This window comes from Nelumbo lutea, chromosome 2 (assembly GCF_056320005.1).
Source record: "Nelumbo lutea isolate HS-2025 chromosome 2, American lotus-T2T, whole genome shotgun sequence".
In the NCBI taxonomy this organism is placed as follows: domain Eukaryota; kingdom Viridiplantae; phylum Streptophyta; class Magnoliopsida; order Proteales; family Nelumbonaceae; genus Nelumbo; species Nelumbo lutea.
This window is the reverse complement of record NC_142685.1, coordinates 107,398,159-107,417,051: the sequence shown is the minus strand read 5'-3', so window position 1 is coordinate 107,417,051 and position 18,893 is coordinate 107,398,159. Positions and strand designations below refer to the sequence as shown.

The following is an 18,893-nucleotide window of genomic DNA, read 5'->3' as shown; positions in this document are numbered from 1 at the left end:
GTGGCTGTAGTATAATGCAGAAATAGAATTAGAAAGCGAAAGTGGTGGTGTAATTCTTGCCCAGATCTCATCTTATCTTCATTATCTCCATCCTTACCTCAACAACCCATCAATCCCACTATTTGTCTCACAGGAAAGAGAATCTCTTCTGTCAAGAACACGATGTCTCGAAAATGGAGAGAGAGGAGGAAACAAATCTCTGAGAAAAAACGTGGAAGGAGGGGGTGTGACCTTTTTTTTTTGAATTGAAATTTAAATAACTTTAAGGGTATAGATCACAGGGAATATAATATTTAGGTAATTAACCCATAATTATAATTTTACTGAGCTCTTGAAGCGAGACAAAATAATAATATTACTGGGCTCCATGATCATCCATCAAGGTTGCTTGCAGCTTGCAACAGATAAAAGGAAAAATTAGAACTTCAGAAAAACGAGAGAAGGGGGGAAAGATACAAAATACAGAGAACGCGGGAGTACATGCAGGAGAGTCGGAGTATAATAAACCATAGCCGTCCTCCCTCAGTTAGAAAACATGAACCAGGATCCAACCTAAACTAATAACAGCGCCATCCATGTCTCTTGAGCCAATAAGTTAGCTTGATGTTGGGGGAGAGAGAGAGAGAGAGAGAGAGAGATTGATTGATTGATTGATTGAGAGAGCAACAGTGACTCAACTCAGTGAGATCCTATGCGATCAAGACTTTCGGAAACAGTTCTCATCCTCGGCCGCATCTCTTGGTCTAGCTCTGTGCAGTTGAGCGCTATGTGGAATGCCGCAAGCACCTGTTTCTTTGCATGGACCTCGTGCAGCAGCGCCTTGTCTATTATCTCCGACAGCGGCCGCTCATCTCGAAACACCTTCCTCACCAAGCTCTCCAACCCCTTCCCATCATTCTCAGGCCCTGCGTCCGGCAGTCGCCCCGTCAGGATCTCCATGAGCACAATGCCGAAGGAGTAGACGTCGCACTTCTGGGTCAGCTTGCTCCCAGGGACTCGCGCCTCTGGTGCCATGTAAGCCAACGAGGGCGGACCACTGGACCCCAACCCTCCTACCACAAGCTGGGCTGATGTCGAGTTTTGCTTCTTGGACAGTTGATCCATCGTCGAACACCTGTTGTCGGTTCCCGGGACGAGACGGGTGAGGCCAAAACCAGAGATATATGGGTTGAGATCTTCGTCCAGAAGGATCTTCAATGTTTTGATGCTGCCATGGACGTACTTGCGTGGGCTGCATTCGTGAATATACACTAGACCCCTTGCAGCTCCTTGGGCGATCTTCAGCCGCGCTGCCCATGATAATGGAGGTGTGGAACTCGAAGGTCCACCTGCATCAAATTCCAATCAAATTAGAAAGAAAAAAAATGGGAATTCTAGCTTTCTGCAACACTGCAACTGCAGCTCACTTTCCATTTTCAAACCAGCTAGCCTGGCCCGGATTGAAGCAGGCCGCCATGGACCATGGTCAATCAGAATTTGCAAAACAGAATAACTTTTGAGAGTGGCAGTTCAGTTCAGTTCAACTGAGCCGCATCTAATTCAAAATTTCTGTACTCGTTTGTTCAAATGTCATCTGGAGTTGGACCCTGAAACCAGTAGGCCACAGACTAGAATCTCTAATGTGGTAAGGAATTGAACCAAAACAGGACCAGAACTGATCGATGAGGACAGGAGTAAAAACTCTGCAAGGTTTCTGCAGTTCTCGGACCCGGATCACGAGCAGAGCATTTCCACTATTAGTTGCATGTGAACTCGACACAGATTCTAGAGCCAAACGCCTCCCAGAAGCAGGAATAGATTAAGGACAAAAAGCACTACGTAGTCTAAAGAGTCCCCCCGGGCCCCACTTTGATCCAATAACCTGGGCCATTAAATATTGACCGTTTGATTTGAGGACCAAAAGAGTTTGACTGTTTGAGTGGAGTAGGGAAAGCAAGTTACCGTGCAACGCGGAGTACAGGCTGCCGTTGGGGATGAAATCAGAGATGAGAAGCTTATCATCCATCGCGTAGTAGTAAGCTCTCAGCCGTACGATGTTTGGGTGACGGACCTTTCCGATCGCTTCCACCTCCGATTCGAACTCCTTCAACCGCCAGTCACCGCTGCACTCGCTTAGCCGCCTCACTGCAACCTTCACCGTCGCTGCGCCGGACCCTCCACCACCACCACCGACGACCACCTTGTACACAATGCCACTCCGGCTCTTACCCACCAAATAAGCGGATGCCCTCAACAAATCCTCTAATTCCAACCCGAAACCCTCGTCCAGTACCGAGAACTTGCCCTTCTGCCCATCGTCGTCGTCCTCTCTGTTCAAATTCTCTTTCCCCATTTTGCCATCTCCGGACTTGCATTTTTTCCGGAAGAGCCACGCCGAAACCGAAACGGCTCCAACTACGAACGTGACGCCAGAGATTATCGGAACAGCAAACGAGCTCCCACTTCGCGCCTTCGCGTTCTGCTCGGGATTCACGCCATTGGGGAAAGCAGGGTTACCGTCCTTGGGGTTTACAGGGTATATGCCATTGGTAGGGCTTCTAGGATTTCCAGCCTCTGGGCATGGAGTTCGTAGCGGGAATCCGCAGAGACTGGGATTTCCGGTGAAAGCTGTTGGACCTTGATTTAAGAGAGATCCGATCTGTGGTACTTTTCCGGTTAGATTGTTGTGCCGGAGATCCAAGCTCACGGACACCGGAAACTTCCCGAACGACGCAGGAACTTGGCCGGTGAACTGGTTGTAGGAGAGATTTAGGGTTCCGGTGAGCTGATGAAGCTCGCCGAGACCATCCAGGAGGGACCCATTCAGGAGATTCGACGAAAGATCCAAATGAATGAGGGACTTGAGGGAGTTGATTTCTTCCGGGATGGGACCAGTGAGGGAGTTGTGAGAGAGGTCGAGGGAGATGAGAGCTGTAGCGTTGAAGAGTCTAGAAGGGATGGGCTTGGAGAAGTTGTTATGGGCGAGCGAGAGAATGCGAAGGTGGACGAGCGCGCCGAGCTCCGAAGGAATGTAACCAGTGAAACCCTTGTTGGGGAGGTAGACTTCGGTCACTCGGCCATGGTTGCAGGCGATACCAAACCAGTTGCACGGGTTGGAGTCAGATTCATACCAGGTACGAAGAGCATGAGTTGGGTCTGTTGAAATAGCTGCTTTGAGTGCCAGAAGCGAGAGACCATCTGAGTTTAAAGAAGAAACCAGAGAAGAGGAAAGCAAAAAAACAAGGAAGACCAATGCCACCGGAAACGACTCCATTTTTCGCTGCAGCTCTGTCAACGAGCTCGCACTCTGCTCATTTATGATTGCTATATTGTTATCCTCGCTGCAACGAGGAGTTGCAGGAGAGAGAGAGAGAGACAGGGAGAGAGAGGGGGGGGGGGAAGGGGAGAAGAAGGGCTTTGGGCTCTGGGCTCCGAACCTTGGAGATTCTTTTCGAGGTGGCGGAGGGGTAAGAATGGATATAATTTTGAAAATGTGACAAAATTGACCTCCGACAGTATGATCCTGAATTAAAAGAGATCATTATTAGGGTGGAGAAAATTGACAAAATATGAAAATGATAGGGATATTTTTGTAATTGAATTTCAAAATTATACCTGGTTCAGCAGCTCATGTTCCCCAGACAAAAGCCTGTCAGAAAGACAATGAGAAAGGACGAGGGGTGGTGAGTGGTGACGCCGCTTTTGCAGTTTCCAGTTTTCCACCAAGAGAGGGAGAGAGAGGGGTAATTATGTCAATTCAGTAAAAAGGATTAGCGATTCAAATTGGGGGGAACGACAACCGGACAGCCGCGAAACGAGACGCCTAAACAAATTAAATGCTTTGGGTAATAATCTGTCGTTGTGTGGATCCCTGAAAACGACAATATAATAGAGGGTATGCATCGATGCGTTTTGCTTTTAATAAAATCGGTAATTAGAACCGTTAAATGCCCACAAGTGATGAGGGGTGATTTTGGCTCTCCGGTTGTTGGCACCGTAGAACTATAAGACGATATCTCAGCACAACGTAAGCGGACTTTGGGATCACTTTGGACCATGGTTTTCAAAACCGGTTCGGACTGGATCGGACGGTTGGATCGAAAAAACCGGGAATGGTTAGGTCCGTTTTCCCCCAAATTGGATTTTTGCAAAAAATATTGATTTGGTCAGTAAATTGTTGATCCTGGTGGTTTAACCATTTGAACCGTTCACCGGTTTTGACTGTTTTTTTATTTTATTTTTATTTTTTGTCAGAATGGGTTGACCGTTTGACCCAAGAACCGAACCCCTGACCGGTTTGTTGTCCGAGTCAGTTTTAAAAACCTTGCTTTAGACACTCCACACTAGTTGCCACCTCCTTGGCCCCACCTCGATAGGCCTACATACAAACAGATCGAAAGATATCAAGTCGATGTAAGAGGTGACTTGCCTCTCCCGACCTAGTCAAGATTCAATTAGTGACCTGCATGGTGCAACAGGTGACCTCCTCCTCTAGCGAGACGTTGATGGAGCTGATTACCGCCCCACTCGCTTCGGAAGCAACCGGATAAGCACCATCAACTTACGTAGAGTACGTCTTTGAGCAAGAACCACCTCCGAATCAGATGGGTCAATGATCTCAAATGCACTTCGTGGAGCTCACAGCTGTTAGCCTATATAAAAGCGTCCCCTTCCTCATAAAAAAGTATGCACGATTTAGCTCTTCAAAAACCTAATAGCTTTTTTAACTATCAAATTAAAGAATTCTTTGCTGACTTAAGCCTCAGAGTGTCTGTTCGGAGTAAAACAACCTAGACACTCTAATATTGTCATTTTACAGTTCTATGTCCAAGCTATTTGCTAGGAAGGAGCACTAGATTTTACATCATCATCAAACGTTGCTGATTATACTCAAGAGCATAGATTGAAAACACCCTAATCTCAAACATACTTGATAAACAACAGCTAAGATTCGTAAGGTAGCATTTGACAGTGCTTCTGTTTTAACGTTGTCGTTATCCAAAAAACAGAAACCCGATATTGTTTTTGGTGTGACGTTTTGATAATGGTTTGATCTATGATGAACCTGAATGAGCTTTGTCTTTCATCAATCAAAACCAACCCATGTGAATTTTGGTGAATTACATGTCAAAGTCGATTATTCTCACAGCATGGATTGGAAAACACCCTAATTCCATAACATCCTTGAGGAATAGTGATAAGATTGGTAACATAGTGTTTGGCAGAGCTTCTGTTTTAACCATTGTCGTTATCCAAATAAACAACAACCTCATATTGTTTGTTTTGTTAAATCTGATAAATGGGTAAATCTATGATGCCGAAAGGATATGGTTCCTGAAAGTATTCTCTTTGACCAATCAAACCCCATGTGAATTTTAGTGAATCGCAAGTCAAAGTTAGATTATACTTAGAACATCCTTTGAAAAACACCTAAATTCCCAAACATCCTTGAAAAACGCAGATAATATCAGTAAGGTAGTAATTTACAAGCTTTGGTGATTGGTATGGCTTTTGTTTATTTGATAAATGATGTTATCACTAAATCAGCATTTATTCCATCATGTGGTCTGATTTATATGTATACCAATCATTGGGAGAATCTTTATTTTAAGGCTTTCCTACATTTATTTACTGTTCCATTACATCTATTAATGTGACACCAAATTGTCAATAAACAATTTATCAAGTACGCTTTCATGGTTTTGAAACTATACCAAACACATACTTAATCATTGATGTTATCCCAAAAATAACACCCCGATATTGATTGTTTTGTGACTTGTGATAGTGGGTAAATCTATGATACCAAAAGGGAAATCGGCTTTGGCGCACACAAGATGGTGTTTACATTGTTTGAAGCAGTCCATACGGTCTTGTATTGCAAATATCTCCCCATGAAAAAAACTATATAAGTATAGAGATATTCCCAATGCATAGTAGTAAAAGGTTGTGTGAAAGGTGTGAGCATTGAAGCCAGTCTCGCGAAAAGGGTATTGATGAGGGGTGATTTGGCCCGACTTGCTCATGAGATGACACATGGATGCGACTTGTTGATTGGATGATGATTTGGCACCTTGTGCCACCTCAGCAAGCCATGAAACGCTCGGGCACCTCGGCAAAATAGAGGACCGAGCAGCTCGTGGTAGCCCAACTTACTGAGGTGACACATATCAAACTTCTAGAAGCAAGCCGACTGTCTCCGAGCTTTTCGGGATCATGTTGCACGATTGTAGGTCTTATTCTCATCCCGCCTGGATTGGAGGGACACGATAAGCCTTATCGGCTAAACACAATATCCACCTCCTGGTGCGGAACAGACTCCTAACAACACGCATCGAGGATCTCAGAAGTGTTTCATAAGGCACATGGCATTCCATCTATATAAAGGCACCAACCCCAACAGTACAAGGTATGCACGATTATTTGCTTACTAACTTACACTCTCAAGCTTTCAACTTGCACATACTAGTGTACTGACTCAAGCATCAGAGCGACTATACCGGGTAAGCCACCCCAGGTCCTCTGATCCATGTTTCTTTGCAGTTTGACCGGCCAACTTGATAACCGATCGATGTCCGAACTGCCCTCCAACTAGGAGCATTCAGATCGCGCACCATTAGGTATGGTTTTCGAAAGTTTTGCCTTTGACCAATGACATGGATAAATCAAAACCCATGTGAATTTTGGTGAAGCTTGTTTGGTGAATCACATGTGAAAGTTGATTATATTCAAAGCGTTAGATTGGAAAATACCCTGATTCCCAAACGTCCGTGAGAAACGCAAGTAAGATTTGTGAGGTAATGTTTCGCAGTGCTTGTGTTCTAACTGTTGTCGTTATCGCAAAAACAGCAACCCGATATTGTTGGCTTCGTGATTTGTGAATCTGTGATAATGGATAAATCTATGATGCCGAATGGTTATGGTACCTGAAAGCTTTGCCAGTATTTGACCAATGGAAACCCACGCGAGTTTTGGTGAATCATAGGTCAAAGTGGCATTTCAATTTTTTTTTTATTTGAAAATTTTATTTATTAATAATCATTGTATTTAAAAAAATCATTGCGTTTTAATTTTACAAGTATGATGCGAGTTATTTGATAATGTGACTAAAATTCCAAATATTATTGAACCGATTAAATGCATAGCAAATGTGATGAAAGGACGATGCCAACTGTCTCATTTGGTTAGGTCTGAAGTTGGTTGTAGTGGAGCCTGGAGAATTGGGATCAAATAGTGCTGTCACCGAGGTTGTGGGGTGGGGTGGGGTGGGCGGAGGGGACTATGGGTGTGGGGACCAACTTACCTAGTCGCTTTTTCATTCAAGTAGTGGGTCATTCAATTCAATAGGAATCATAGGATGGTGTCATAGATTTAATAAAAAATGAATATGTCTCGTATTATGCATTTATAATATTAAATAAAAATTATTGTTATTAATGACAAAAATGTCTAAGACTTTCAAAAAAAAAAAAAAAAGATAGAAATGGATAAAAATATAAAAGAAAGAAATGTTGAGCTAAACAATTTCTTCAATTAAAGGCTTTTCAATGAAAATGCCCAATTATTATTTGACATATCCCATCATTGTTATCATTTTTCAAATTTGAAAATTAAATGCAATTATCTTAACCAATGCTGGCCATAATTGATTCTATAATTAACCTGATTTAACACACCACTTATAATTAGCTCAATTAGTTTCAATTAAATCCATTTGAAACCATTCCTATATAAAATAGTATATTGTTAGAAGGATTTGAATCCAAGCTGCTTATTTCAAATGTAACTATTCTAATCCCTAGCCCACTCTATAATATTTTGCTAAATTAGCATTAATAAGAGTCATATCATATTCATGTGTTTTTTTGGAAGGTATATCCATGCATATTAAAGTATAGAAAATTCATTTGCAAATATCCAGATGTTGAGCCATAATCAAACTAGCTGTGAATTCTTTTTGCCTCTACAGTGTCAATTATCAATTTAAAATATTCTTTAGATGACTAATTTTATGTTTTATAAGAAAATGTAGTTTTTCTTCTATGATTTGAACCTTACACCTGATTCTGCATCACATAAGCAAAATGTGATGTCCCTCTTAAGTAGAAAAGGTGTGGTAAGCGATGGGAAAGATGTTTATAGTGGGTTTAATCCTCTTTCAACCCTTTTTTATTATGTATATCAATATATATTATCAGGGGTGGGTATCCACATTAAATATAATTGAGTTTGGGTATCATGTACCCGAAAGTCAAAACCCAATTTTGTCCCAAATCCATTAGAGTTTTGATAAACAGGTCCCAAATCCATTAGACTAGATATCCTAAAATTCCCACAAAATTGTCATCCCTAATTAACATTATTTAATTGAGTTGGCCATTTAGTATCCCATTGCATTAGGCAAACATTTGAAATGAAAGGTTCTCTATGTCATGTTTCCTTTTTCCAGGCAAACACTATAAACTTTATGCTATGAGAATGAATTATGAGACCACGAGTTCAGATCAACTAGGCACAAGAGATGAGCGCACTAAGTAGGCAGTTAGGAAATTTTTGTGCCTACTAAACCCCGTCTCCACACGAGACTGGATCTGCTCCTCACACATGACGCCTCACAATGACCTCACAGGAAGATCCTACTAAACCCATTTTTTATTTGCATGCATGCCATTTTGTGACCCTAGGCCCTACTTGATGACCTCAACTCCCATGAAATGAGAGGCTTTAAGTTTTCTCATACCCTATGATCCTCACATGCTAGTATAATCCTTTTTATTTTTAAGTAGCCGGCTCTGCAAGTTAATGCTCCTTGCTACATTAACCCCATAAAAACATTAACCTTTTAAGCCCCTTGGGCCTTGGCATAAAATAATAATAATAATAATAAATAAAAGAATTTTCACTGCATCTGCATCAAGCTTTGATCGTTCCAAAATTTAACAAATGCTCAATTTATACCACTAAGTTGAGTCCGGATTGACTGAACTTTTTTTTTCTTGATAACTGTATTAGTTGAACTTGATAGAAGTTTTATGCCATAAAGTGTATATATGCCACACAGGCCATAACTATTCAATTTCTCTCTTTACATGCATGGCTGATTTGGGGTTTTATTATTTGTTATACAGCCTTGAATACATCTATCAAGTTCAGCTAATTTGTGCTCCTCTAAGGGTCATTTGATATAAGGCAAATTTTTTAAACTATCCTTACTGTTTAACTATTGTTTAAACTATTCCTATTATTTTTGACAATTGTTTTGGTGGTTAATTAATGAAGGGATAGGAAATCCATCATATGGATGCCCAAGATTGCGGAATAAAGGGGGCGAATTTCAAAAATTTTTTCTTTCCCTTCAACTGGGAATCGAATTCCCTATTTAGAAAATCATATTTTCAAGGATCATTCTTGAACCATAAACTGAATCAGATCTAAACCAAAAGGAGGAGAGAGATAATGCCTGATACAGAGAAACAATATCTCTCAATGGAGGTGTTCACGCCCAAGGTAGAAACCAAAAGCTGCTCCCACTGAAGATGGCGCAGTGCAAAGTGGAGCAGAATCAGCAGTGTCCTTCCTAAGAACTTGATTCTTCCCAAGAATCACCTGGACGGCTTCTGAATACAATTCCTACCAATCTTTTCTCCAAAAGATTAGAATCAAGATCCAATCTTGATTTCTCCCAAGCAATGGAGATCGAACTACAAAAGGCGGCTGCAGGAAGGAGGCGGCTAAAGAGAATTTGCAGGGTGCAGAATTCTCTCTCTGTGATCTCAGCTCTGAAGACAAGACTGCTGGTTGTCTGTTATGATGGATGTCTAAAGGCTGCCGCCCCCTCTTCCTAAAGGGATCATCAGCTCTTAATCCCATTAGGAGTTGCTAACCCAAATCATATCTGGATTAGAAGTCCCTTTAAGATAAGGGATAATTCTTATCTTATTTGTAGATTAGAGCAACCAGCTCCTAATCTAATTAGGAAGTTTCCAAATCTAAATCTCATTTAGATATTGGACTCTCTGAGTGGATAGGGTGTGGGCCCAATCCTATCAGCTGATCTTATCTCAGAATTTGCCCCTTAAAGACTAATCAAATTAGCCCAATTTGAAATGGGCTTAGGGCCCATTTAGGGTTATGTATTCATTAAGCCTTCCAAACTGCTGCCCAGTTGGGCTTCCTTGTATGGTGTGGGACCCAAACATTGATTTACACATCAGTCACATGGATTCAGCCCAGCCTTTGTTACAAGGCCTGGCCGAATACACTGTTATGGACAGTGCACCCCCTGAAACCCATCAGATGGGCTCTATGGGCCCAACACTTACCCTAAGTGATCCCTGGGCCAACCCACCTTGTAACACCCAGGGACTGTGGGTAGATGCAAGATTAACCCATCAGGTATTATCCTCAATGGTCTTACACTTAACCTCTCAGCCCATAATGATCATACACTGCCCGACAAGAGAGAACCTCTCCCTCGGCTGCAAGGAACAGTGTTGCATTCTCTCAAGTATGGATCCCGGGAATTAAAACATTTTGCAAACATTTCGAAACAATAATATATATATATATATATACTTTTACATCTCATATAAAAGATATTTTGCAAAACAAATTTCAACGATTGAAATCGGCTGCTGACAGTCTTGGTTTCCATTAGTGAGAGTGCATCCCCGATCATTACCTTTGTTCGACAAAGGGGCTGATCCTGTCACTATGATCACCCACTTAGATGAATTCTCAGACTGTCCCAACATACCCAGGTTTTGACCCCCGCTAAGGATCTCACTGATTGGTACAAAGACAACCTAATTCGACACCTAGTGCAGTATCATAATCGAGTCTAGGGGTCAAGTGTAACTTTCCAGTTTTGCCCATTAATTTCCAAGGTCCAGGGCAATATTGGAAATTTGGTCCAGTTCAAAGATCCAATTAATCCCACACTGTGTGTGCCTAGGATCTCACCCTGGTAGCTGAGACAAGCCACCCCAACTGACTTGGTGGCATCACAGTGTCAGCCTTGTCAGGATAGGTCTCCCCAGACCGACCCACTGGCTGTGAACATTCTAAACTAACACGAGTCTCATTAAGTGTCCAGTTTAAGGATATTACACAGAAACATACCAAGGGAACATGAATCAAATATGCACTTTTATTCATTTACAATAAATTCATAAAGTATATCATTTTGATTGAAGCTAAGGGCATACAGAACTGTCTAACAATTAAATCATAATGGAAAGGATAAAATGCCCATTTTGCCCATAAATTAAGAGAAAAACTGTAACAAATTTAAAGCCACCGGTGGTCTGCATTCTCAACTCACAGAAGGGAGATCTGAAGTTGTTTCTGGAAAACAGATCTAAAGCCACCCATCGTTTGCATTCTCGGCTCTACTGCACAGAAGGGAGATCTGATTCCGGAAAACAGATCTGAAGCCACTGGTCGTCTACATTCTTGGCTCTACTGCATAGAAGGGAGATCTGAAGCCGTCTCCATCTCCGTCCCCCTCACAACATCATTTCAGTCTCAAACACACCCCCTAGCACATAACCTGCAAAAATGCGAAAGAGGGGAGAGAGTGTTGATGCTGCTAGTTCGATGTTGCATCGAGTGGAGAAGTGAAACGAAAGATTTCTTGGGGGCACAAAATACATGGTAATCCGCTCTCCTCCCTTACATTTTCTACGCGTTATGGATCAGAGAAGAGAAAAGGAGTGTTGAGGAAGCCCCAACCATGTCTCTTGTTGCAAATGCGGATTTCCGACACATTGTTTGTGTTCTGAAGATGAACGTCGATGGGAAACAAAAGATCATGTTCGCCTTGACTTCGATCGGTATTGATCATTGTTTCGCCAATATTATCTGCAAGAAAGCTGACATCGATATGAACAAAAGAGTCAGTGAACTATCTACTGAGCTTGAGAACCTCATGGTGATTCTTGCAAGTTGCAAATCCACACCAATTTAAGATGTCCAGTGATGAGAATTCGGACACCGATACACAGAAGATGCTGCAGTGTTTTCTTCGATCGAGGAAAATAACTTAGGTCCACTAGTTTGGAGAAGCCAATAATGAGGGTGGAAAACTAAGGATACAGATATGGATATGTCTTGGAAATACATAGATAAAAATGAAAAAAAATATGGAGAAGCTTGGATATGCTAGGAAATGCAAATAAATTCCACAAATGTATTAATAACATTATATTGACGGTCAAAATAACCATAATTGATGCATAGATATAAAGCAAATGTATATTTTAATGGTATATGCGAAGAGATATATTACAATTACTATAGCCAAATACCTAGAAATCATACAATTTTGTTAATACTGTATCAATCAAAAGTGTTAGAACATATTATATTTATTTTTGGAAATTAATACATATTATTTTCTATTGAAGTTGAAGGCACAAAACATATATGCAACTATTATATATGAAATATTATATCAATTATTTTTTATTTTACTATTTTTAGTTTTTAACATTAACAAAAAAAGCAAGTAAAACTAATTTTCAAATGTTTGGTAAAAAATATTTTTATTTTTATAAACAATAAACATGTTATTATAAAATTAATTAAAAATTCAATTAATAATTTATAAAAATATATAATCTTAAAATATATCAAATATATTAACATTTATACAATACATATACTAGGAAAGTTCATAGTTTTTGATTAATAAACTAATTATTCTATTATTAATATTTTTATTTATATATATTTTATGAAATAAAAAAAACTTTTTGATGTGAAAGTAAATTAGCGGATTTGAAAAATTCAATTTATACTATATTCTCAAGTATTTTATAAATAATATTTTATTTTTTGTAAATAATAAATATGTTGCTATTTAATGTAAATTAAAATATTAATTAATAATTTATAAAAAACTTAAGATACATGTCATGTTCAAATTTACAATTTTTAAGTAGTCAAATAATTACTCTATTATTAATATTTCTGCTTACATAAATTTATTGACATTAAGAACAACTTTTTTTTATAGAAATTTGGATATGAGAAATCATTTATTCTATTATTTTATAAAATAATAACTTTCAGTAATATTTTTTCATCTTTAGTTGATGCTAAACATAAATATAATTTATTTGTTGGGATAACATTTGGGTTCGAATCATCCCACTACTAGGTTAGTTATTCTCATTGGGAAAGACGAGCACTCTTGTCACGTTGATGATGATTGGCGATAGAGAGTGTTCCTCCCATAACCGGTCAACTGAGCGGGCTTGGTCCTTTAGAGGAAAATAGTATGATAGTTTAAGATAATAGTTAAACAGTAAGGGTAGTGTTAATCAATTTGCTAAACGGTAAGCATAATTTAAGAAATTTACCCTTTGATATATAATAGTTGTAGTGGCTGAACTGAAAAAGCTAATTATGTTGTATTTTGGCAAATATAAGGAGGTTGTGGGTCTCCTTGATGGCTGAATCAATCCCTTTCCAATTTTTATCAAAATGACGCTTCTAGTGACTCCCTTTCATCATTTTGTTGCCAATCCTCCATTCTTAACAACATTGCCAACTTTTTGGGTCAAAACAGTGCTTCTAAAATCAATGCCCCTATATAAAAACTGAGATCATCATTGTGTTAATTTTTGAGAAACGAAATATTATGGAGGTGTTCCATAATATGGTTGATTTTGTTTTTAAAAATCAATTAAAAGCAACTGTTACATCAATAAAATTAGGGAGAATGACGGTTCAGCCCAAGGTCAGAATTTTTAAGCTCAAAGTATAGTTGAGATAAATACCAGCTCCGAATTGATGTCAATTTATGGGTGGGCATTGATGTATAGAATGAGGGTTTCTGGCATTTTGAATGTTTATAGATCTGCAGTGGAATTTAGAAATATGGCATTGGGCCTATCCATATTTTTCCAGTAAATTTATATGGTCTTTGCTGACGTAAAGGTCATTTATATTTTAAAAAACAAAATCAACGATATTGTAGAACACCACCTAACAAGTATGGCCATTTCAAAAAATGGCAATAAATAAACGGGACGGGAGACATGCCAAATACAACCTTAGCTCAGAAAAACGAAAAACAAAATAAAATAACAAATTAATACTAGAACTGGGTTTTGGGTAGTTCAAATTCAAATGTATGATTGGTAGAGCATGTGCATGATACTTCAATAATACGTCTTCTTTAATTACGGCTTAGCAGTTCACATGTTAGGCATATTCATTTGTTAACAAGGTTTTAAAAATTGATCTAGAATCGGAATCATTGGTTTTTAAGTTGATGGTTTAACCGTTCGGTTTGAATAGATTGTTCATTTCAATTAAAAATAATTAAAATAAGAAAGGTAAAAAATCATTGAATAGGTCAACGGTTTGACCACCCGGATCAATAGATTGTTGACCAATTCTATGGTTTTTAGCCAAAGACCAGGTTTGGGGTAAAATAGAACCAGTTGCTTGGATGATTCCTGGGCCAAACAGTCTGACCGTCCAAATTAACGGCAGTTTGAAAACACTGTTTCTTCACTCTCATCTGGCTCGTGGTCAGCCACATGCCATCTATTACTCAGCCTCAGTTTGGAAAGAGTACAAATATGTACAGAACAAATACATACAAAATAATAATATAATACAAGGTTTTGCATTCTATATTTGTATTTGTTCCCCTTCCAACTAAGCTTCAAGTGATATCAGCCATGCATTAAAACAAAACAAAACAAAATACATAATCAGTCTTATTTCTTAAAGCTACCAACGTCTACCCATGGTGGAAATCAAGCAGCAGCAGATCAAATGGCTGAGAGGGAACCCTCCATAACCCTAATCACCCAAATTGTAATAGAGCAACCAACCATTCTGCGAAAACCCACTGTGGGTGAATAATCCAATCCATAATTTTGAGAACTCTTCTTGACAACATTTTAGATTCTCACCCTCACTGATCCCTCTGTGTTCATGTGTTCATGTTCATCCCTAATTTATCCACCAAAATATAATTTTTGAAGCATTCTCCATTTCTTCCACATGTTCGATGATACGCAAATCTTGAAGTGGGACAAAACATAGCTGAATTTGAGCCATACACAAACTCAACCTCTGAATTTGGGTCTGCAGTCTGGGCTAAAGGTTGCCGATGCTATCCCTTTATCTGAATTTGAATATGATCCTGTTAAGGGTGGCCCAAATCTGATCCATTTATAATTGAAAACCTATATTGCATGAACTGCACCGTGAGGCGAAAAAAATTGAAATCAATGATAGGGTGACATGTCACAGTTGAATATTTAACGTTGTTAAAGTCTTTAATGGAAAAACACTGTGAAACATAAAATAATGAAAACCAAACAGACCGTACTACATCTTTAACATAATAATTAGTTGAAATTTTGATTTAACGTGCAATAAATATTTAAAATGTATTATAGCTAAACTCTCAATTCAATTCAATTTAAATGGATATATTTATATATGCTTAAATTTTAAAATCTACAATATTTAATATTTTGACTATTTCTCAGTTTAATTTATTAATGCTGATTGCAACCCCAGTTCCATTGAATCTGATTAACTCCAATGGAAAAAAAATTCGATTCAAATCCAAATATAAACAAATCAAGCTTGGATTTATCTTTATTAAGGCCGTGGTAGCGGTAGAATCTTCTCAGACACAGCAAAAAAGAGATCCGACCCAGTATGGTGGTGCCCGCTATGTTACTCCCCTCAGTCATATTTCATGAAGGTAAAGAGTTACCCACCATGGTTTTTAAAACCAAACCGGTCAGGGGTCTGATTATTGGTTTGAACGGTCCAACCATTTGACCCGAACAGCCAGTCCATTCTGATAAAAATTTAAAAATTAAAAAAAATAAAAATTTTGAAAAATGGTCAAAACTGTTCAAATGGTTTAAAGAGTTAATTGGCCAATTTAGCAGTTTGCTGACCAAAACCAATGATTTGGGGGGAAAAAACGGGTTTGGGGAAAATGGTGATTGGTTCTCGTTTTTCTGATCCAACCATGCAGTCCGGTCCAGCTTTAAAAACCATGTTCCCCACATATCAATGCAATAAAAGGATACAGAAGACCTCATATGGCTACTATCCAACATCAGTATATAATGTAGGACTATTTTGGATCATTTGGGTCCATGACAAATAGGGTATCCCAGTCTGAATGATACAGACACCACACTTTTTGCACCATAACTCTTCTATGCCAGGTCACCTTGTATGGCTTATTGTTTGTTTGAGTAAACTAGAAATCCTTGCACAAATTATCTTTTCTTGTTGAGCCATATCTTGTTTGTCCTTTAGGCCATACGCCCAGGTGTCAATACTATTTGAAAATCTGATTTTGAATTTGAAATTTTACATAATCGAACTAAATACAAATATGACCTAATTCGATTTAATAAATATCTAAATTTGATCAATTATTTATTTTTTATATATAATATATAAAATATTTTATATAATTTATATATGATAATTACATTATATAAATTATAAATAATATATTTATATAAATAAAATATTTATTAATTATCTAAAATAATTAATAGGTGAAATTCAAATATTGCCTTTAGGCCGTTTACGAAGAAAGTCCTTGAAGCAATTCATTCTCATAGAGTCATAGCATGTAAATAGGACGTAAGACTAATTTTGGGAAGAATTGCAAATACAGAATATGTACGGTGTCAAATTCAAAATCTTGGATTGCACTCTTCCCAAACTGAGCCAATGTCTTGACCGAGGTTTAAAATATCGCAACGTATGAGTGAAGCATAAGATAAAGCATTTGTTTTTTAACCCACTGAAACGCCCAAATATTAGGATTCAGAAAGAAAGCATTTTTAAACAATTATTAATACCCTTCCTACACATGGCCTGTTTTAAATCTTGAAACATGAAACAATTTGCAACCATAAGCATTGCCCCTTTGCATTGCACAATATACAATTTTTGTGTATGCACATGTCAATACTTTGAACCAACGTTTTTGAACCGCCGTTGATTTGGATGGTCGGACCGTTCAGCTCAGAAATCGTTCAGGCAGCCGGTTCCAGCCGGTTCCATTTTACCCTAACCCCGAAATCTGGTTAAAAACAGTTAAAAAAATTAACAAACTATTGACCCAAACGACCAAACCGTCAATCCATTCAACGACTTTTGACCATTTTTTATTTTTTTTTTAAATTTTGCTGTCAGAACGGGCCGTTCAATCGAACCAGAGACCCAAAAACTAGTGACTAATACAGTTCTGGATCAGTTTTTAAAACGTTGCTTTGAACCATGGTCTAGCATTGCAAATTCCACTACTTTTTCCAAGGTTTTTTAAAACCAAACCAGGGAACCGTTCCCATTGGTTTGTTCTGACAAAAAAATAAAAATAAAAGATAAAAAACAACAAAAAACCATTGTCTGAGTCGATGGTTCAACCGCCTAAATCAGCGGTTCATTGACCAAATTAACCATTTGTTGCCAAAAAAACGGTTTTGGGGCGAAACAGAACCAGCTAGGTAACCGGTTCCCAGTTTTCCAGTCCAGTCATCCGGCCTGGTCCAGTTTTGAAAACCATGACTTTTCTCTCTACATCCATCTTAGTGATGAAATGTAAAATGCTAAACAATTCTTCTCTACTTGGGGGTACGTTTGGTATCATAGCGTTTCTTTGCTGCTGAGACAATTCAACTAGCCACATCGGCATTTTTCTATGGAAACAAAGTGAACCATATTTGCTTTGGGGGAGGGGGGGTGATATTTGAATCAACATTTTGATGTTTCTTTGAAGAGGGGCATTGCACCAACACGCCTCTTATGCAGCACATTGAGAAACGAAAAAGTAAAAATACTTTTCTGACATGTCAAATTTCAATTGCAGCAAATATTAAACTCCAAAAACCCTTCAACTATGGGGATTTATTTAACACTTTACCGCCTGACCTATGAAAAGTTTCAAATATTCCTCAAACTTTCACATGTTAAGCAGTGTTAATGACAACAGCAAAATGACCATATTACCTTTAATGGGAATCGGAATCGGTATGGGCATTGGACAATACCGAGTCCTGTCTGAACCAAATAAACTATATGAATAGATCACTCCTGTTCTGATTCCGACCGTGCAAACCAGCTTTAGAGCATGTAGTATACTCATACAGACGTGAATATCTAGAAAAAAGACTTATTTGAGTTTTGTATGGGCATACATGCCATTCTAAAGCTGTCGAATTCATACATATGGTCTGCTTGGTTTGCAGTCAGAATCGGAATGAGAATGATCTATTTCAATAGTTTATTTGATTCAGACAGGAATCAGAATGGGAATTGAAATAAGCTGAAATAGTATTTTATTCCCAGAAAAAGTCATTCCTACAAATGAAGGAAATGCCATTCCACCAAGAATGGGAATGGGGTTTTTACTCACAGAAATGGGCATTCCTTCAAATGGAGGCAATGCCATTCCACCAAGAATGGAAATGAGGTTCCAATTCCACCCAACTAAACAGTTCAAATTGAAATGGTTCCAATCCAGATTTTCACACCCCTATTCTTGTAAACCAAACAAACCCTTAGTAAGTGAAAAATCTCATACAGATGTAGAAAAAACCCATTTAAAAGGGTAATTTGGGTATTTTGAATAACTTAAAAAGATCACATGATCCGCACATGACCGTTTTCCTGACAAAAGGCCTACAGAGGAGGTTATTTGATACACATGTAAACGTTTGAGAGGGGTATATGAAACTTTTCATAGTTTAGGTAGTAAAGTGACATACCCCTTAAGTGCCTAGTACCAAACATGGTGAAACGGTGTCATCTTCCTAATTCATAGTGAAATGCATTGATAGATGAACATCATGATATCAAAACACCATCTGGACTCTGGAGCTCATTCATATCAACAACACGCCAGA

General features: G+C 38.6%; 1 protein-coding gene and 1 long non-coding RNA gene across 2 annotated transcripts; both read right to left on the bottom strand.

Annotated features, from left to right (window-relative positions):
- Positions 1-292: 292 nt before the first annotated feature.
- On the bottom strand, positions 293-3,699 carry LOC148872581 (receptor protein kinase-like protein ZAR1). Its single transcript, XM_088971570.1, has 3 exons — positions 3,595-3,699; positions 1,942-3,502; positions 293-1,328 (listed from the first exon to the last, which is right to left on the bottom strand). The coding sequence occupies exons 2-3, from the start codon at positions 3,251-3,253 to the stop codon at positions 679-681; spliced, it is 1,962 nt and encodes a 653-aa protein (XP_088827696.1). The 5' UTR covers positions 3,254-3,502; positions 3,595-3,699; the 3' UTR covers positions 293-678.
- A 7,411-nt stretch (positions 3,700-11,110) lies between these two features.
- LOC148872580 (uncharacterized) lies at positions 11,111-12,115 on the bottom strand. Its single transcript, XR_016107926.1, has 2 exons — positions 11,940-12,115; positions 11,111-11,852 (listed from the first exon to the last, which is right to left on the bottom strand). It is a non-coding gene; the product is annotated as an uncharacterized LOC148872580 (long non-coding RNA).
- Positions 12,116-18,893: the final 6,778 nt, after the last annotated feature.

Bases quoted from the DNA above. Each gene is read 5' to 3' on its own strand.
- LOC148872581 (XM_088971570.1), bottom strand. From the start codon at position 3,253: ATGGAGTCGTTTCCGGTGGCATTGGTCTTCCTTGTTTTTTTGCTTTCC. The intron at 1,329-1,941 runs GTAACTTGCTTT...AATTTGATGCAG, and splicing joins CCTGTACTCCGCGTTGCACG to GTGGACCTTCGAGTTCCACA.